This window comes from Quercus suber, unplaced genomic scaffold (genome assembly GCF_002906115.3).
Source record: "Quercus suber isolate HL8 unplaced genomic scaffold, Cork oak 2.0 scaffold_654, whole genome shotgun sequence".
Lineage (NCBI taxonomy): Eukaryota > Viridiplantae > Streptophyta > Magnoliopsida > Fagales > Fagaceae > Quercus > Quercus suber.
In genome coordinates this window covers 25,809-29,701 of record NW_027070095.1, presented here as the reverse complement: position 1 = coordinate 29,701, position 3,893 = coordinate 25,809, and the positions used below count along the sequence as shown (strand labels likewise).

The 3,893-nt window shown below is 39.4% G+C and overlaps 1 protein-coding gene across 1 annotated transcript; it reads right to left on the bottom strand.

Annotated features, from left to right (window-relative positions):
• Positions 1-327: 327 nt before the first annotated feature.
• On the bottom strand, positions 328-1,584 carry LOC136064265 (uncharacterized). Its single transcript, XM_065765802.1, has one exon. It carries the CDS (start codon positions 1,582-1,584, stop codon positions 328-330), a length of 1,257 nt encoding a protein of 418 aa, XP_065621874.1.
• Between the last annotated feature and the right edge of the window lie 2,309 nt (positions 1,585-3,893).

Here is a 3,893-nt window from a genome sequence, read left to right as displayed (position 1 = left end):
GGGGCTTCATAAGCACTCTAGGCGAATACGTCAATATTTCTTTTGAGGAAATCAATTAGCTCTTCTTTTTCTGGTTGAGGCATCTGAGATCCGACTTGAAAGTACCTTTCAGGACTGTCCTTAATTAAAACTTTTACTAAATCCTCGCATCTAACGCCTTCATCAAGATCCCCGATGGGTGACACCTGACTTTTTAACTGCTATAATTCTCCCTCAGTCCTGACCGAGGACTCAGTTTCAGGCTTGTGTTGGATGGCAGCCACCAAGCATTGCCTGGCCGAGAATTGATCTCCACGGATTTCACAAACCCGCCCTTCAGATGGATATTTAACTTTTTGATGTAGAGTGGAGGAAACAGCCCCTAACGTATGCAACCAAGGTCTGGCTACAATTGCCGTCTAAGGGGAATAAACATCTACGACAATGAAGTCCACTTCCACTACTTCTGAGCCAGAGGTTTAGCCCCTTGTAGAGGTCAGGATACATTATCTCCACCACGCTACCCTGGTCCACCATTACCCTTTTCACATCATATCCTCTGATTCTGAGGGTGACTACCAAAGCGTCATCATGAGGTTGAATGATTCCAACTTTATCTTCGTCTGAAAAGCCTAAAACTGGCTGGACAGCTGGTCTAGCGCTCCTCGGATCTCGACCAATGTCCCCTGTTAGTAACCGAGCTACTGACATAACCTTAGACGGCCAAGACCTTATTCTTCCTGGTGCAGTGAAAATGACGTTAATAGTTCCTAATGGAGGTTTCGCAGAATCACTCCTCCCGGACTCAGAATTCATTTGACCTTCTCGGCCACTAGAGTGATGCAAGAGATGCCTCAACCTGCCTTCGCAAACCAATTGGTCCAAATGGTCCCACAAACTTCTACAATCTTCAGTGGTATGCCCATGATCTTTGTGGTATTGACAATAGAGATTGTGATTGCGCCTCTCAGGATTCCCTACCATCTTACTCGACCACCTAAAGAATGATTCATTCTTGATCTTTTCCAAAACTTGGTGGACTGGCTCCTTGAACACTGTATTGACTGCTTGAACATTTGTTGACCCCGACTGCCCAATGAAATCTCTCCGTGGCTTATTGTTGTTGTAACGGTCCGACCTGAAATCCTTCCTCTCCTGGGGGGTTACCTTGTCCTTACCCTTCCCTTGCTGCTGATCTTCTTCAACCCTTTTATATTTTTCAATACAGTCCATAAGCTGACGCATGTTAGTAACAAGTTTACTAGACAAGGACGTCCTTAAACCATGGTCAGTAGATAGGCCAAGCTTGAACGTATCTAGGGCCATTGCATCAAAGTTACCCTTCATATCATTAAACATTTCCCAATACCTATCTGAGTACGCCTTCAAGGTCTCACCCTCACGCATGCTTAAGGATAGCAGAGAAGACAAAGGCCTGGCCACTCTTCGGTAGGTGACAAAACGTGAACCAAAAGTTTGAGTGAGCTCTTGGTAGGAATTGATGGAATCTGCTTTCAGGCTGTCAAACCACCTCATTACAACTGGCCCAAGACTAGAGGGGAAGACCTTGCACATCAGAGCTTCATCTCTGGAATAGACAGCCATCCTTTGATTAAAGTGGCTCACATGCTCCACAGGGTCCGTTCTACCATTATAAATGGTAAAGGTTGGTTGGTTAAAATGCCGAGGAAGTCTCGCTCTTTCAATCCTATGCGTGAAGGGTGACCTAGAGATTTGATTCAGAGCCCTGCTCATAGCATCATTTCCCACCCCTTCACGTGATGGGCTTTGAGGTTGCTTTTTGCGACGGTGCTCTTCTTCATATGAAAAGGATTCACTGATTGGTGTTTGAGACCTTTGCTCATAAGTGACATCCTACTCGTCATCCCAATCCTCATCAGAGTACGAAGGAACAAGTTTTCTTTTTGCATGGCGTAACTCCCTCCTTAACCTCTCAATTTCTATTTGCATGCTATTCTTCTCCGCATGAGACACATGACTTCCTCCATGAGGTTGACGTCGCTCAAGGTGCGTAGTATGCACTCTGCCTTCACGATCTTGTCTCTGCTCCAAATTGAGAAAAAGGTCTATGTGCTGGGATGCCCCAGATTCTGCCGATTGTTGCCCTGGTTCCGCCATTACCGACTGCTGTTGCTTCCACTTATATTCAAGCTCTTCCCACAGACGGCACCAATTGTAGGGTCTGGATTTGTGGCCCAAGCCCAAAAACAATAAAATTTGTAGAGCGAGGGTGATAGAGCAAGATTAACTATGGATCTAACAACAATTGATTATGGCATGCAAGTATAAGCCAATGTAAAAGTACATGTAAAGACTAAGCGAGTTTGAATCCAAAGAGAATTCTGATTAATTCAATACAAGTTACAATTCCTCAGCTCCCCCTCCCTTCTAGGAATCCTTCTTCTTTATATAACACCCTCTTCCCTCATCTCTATCGTCCACTTGTTCTTCATCTAGGTTCCTACTTGAGTGCATGTCATGTCATGTATCTTCTCCAGCTTTTTGTGAGTGGCGATAGATGAGGTTACCCTGTTCAGGGGTCTTCTCCACATAAATGCGGCCAAAAAGGTTGTTGCAGTGCATTTAATACGGTGGTAGCAGCTTTTCCTTTAGATATTTCCTCATTCTTATCGTCTCCAGATATACTCAGAGCTTATCTTGATCAGTAGGAATGCTCGGAAGATCATTCTGTCCTTCTACACATTTGATTGATCAATACTATTTGCGTCTGAGGAATAAAATCTCTTCAGATGGATGGCGATCTCTTCAGATTGTACCCATCTTTCTTTTCCAGGTATCCTTCTTCTAGATGGGCCTTGCCCTTACCACCTCCTTCTCTTCGGACGCACAGTAATCCTCACATGGGGCCCTAGGCCCACTACGTTAAATTGGGCTTTTCCCCCCACACTATCAAATTCCTTTTTTTTTTTTTTTTTGGATAAACAATCACTGCCCACCATTATGGTTTTTTTTTTTTTAAATTTAAAATATGCATCTTACTTGATTGATACCTATACAATACTTATGGGAAACTATTTTAAATTATAAAAATAATTTTTCTATTAACTTTTAATTAATAGTTTTTTCATACAGGACTCTCTATTTGCAACCATCATGATATGATATCAATGATGTGATCATTCAGAATGCTTTCCTTTAGAGTTTGTATAGAATTTATTTTATGATAATAAAAAAATTACAGTTAAAAGACTTTTGAAATTACATTTTTTTTTAAAAAGTTATTGGATATGTTAGATCTTAAATGACTTCTATTATCCTTTATGGCATCATTAAAAAGAAAAACTCGTATAGATAGGTATTAGGATATTATTTGAAGCTATCATAATGGACTAACATATTACACATGAAACAGATTTAACTGTAACATCCTATGCTATGAAATAAAAATTAAGCCTATGGTTATCTTTTCTTTGCAAAAAATGGTTAAATTCTCATTAATTGTGATAGTTCACTTTTAGGTAAAATAGAAACTCAATTAACTAAGTTTTAAGAAATTTAAAATTCTATTTCAAAAAATTTCTAGAACATTAGATTTTATTTTAATAATATTAATAATTTTATGTTGTAAAAGAATAAAATTTATACATTACATACAATCATTACTTTAGTTACCTTCTAAATGATAGAGGATATAATAATGCAATTTGTAGATCTACTATCAAGATAAAATAGATTAGATTGGTGGTGGATAGTAGATTTAACTGCAGTTGAGTATTGTGTGAAGTTATCATCATAGAATAGCCCATGTCGAGATGTATTATGTGGAACCAATGATATGAAAGAAAAAGAATTTTTCTAAACCATTATATTGAACAAAAAATTACTTATTTTCATTCATTTTCCAGTTATACATTTTTAAGTCAAGTCATAGA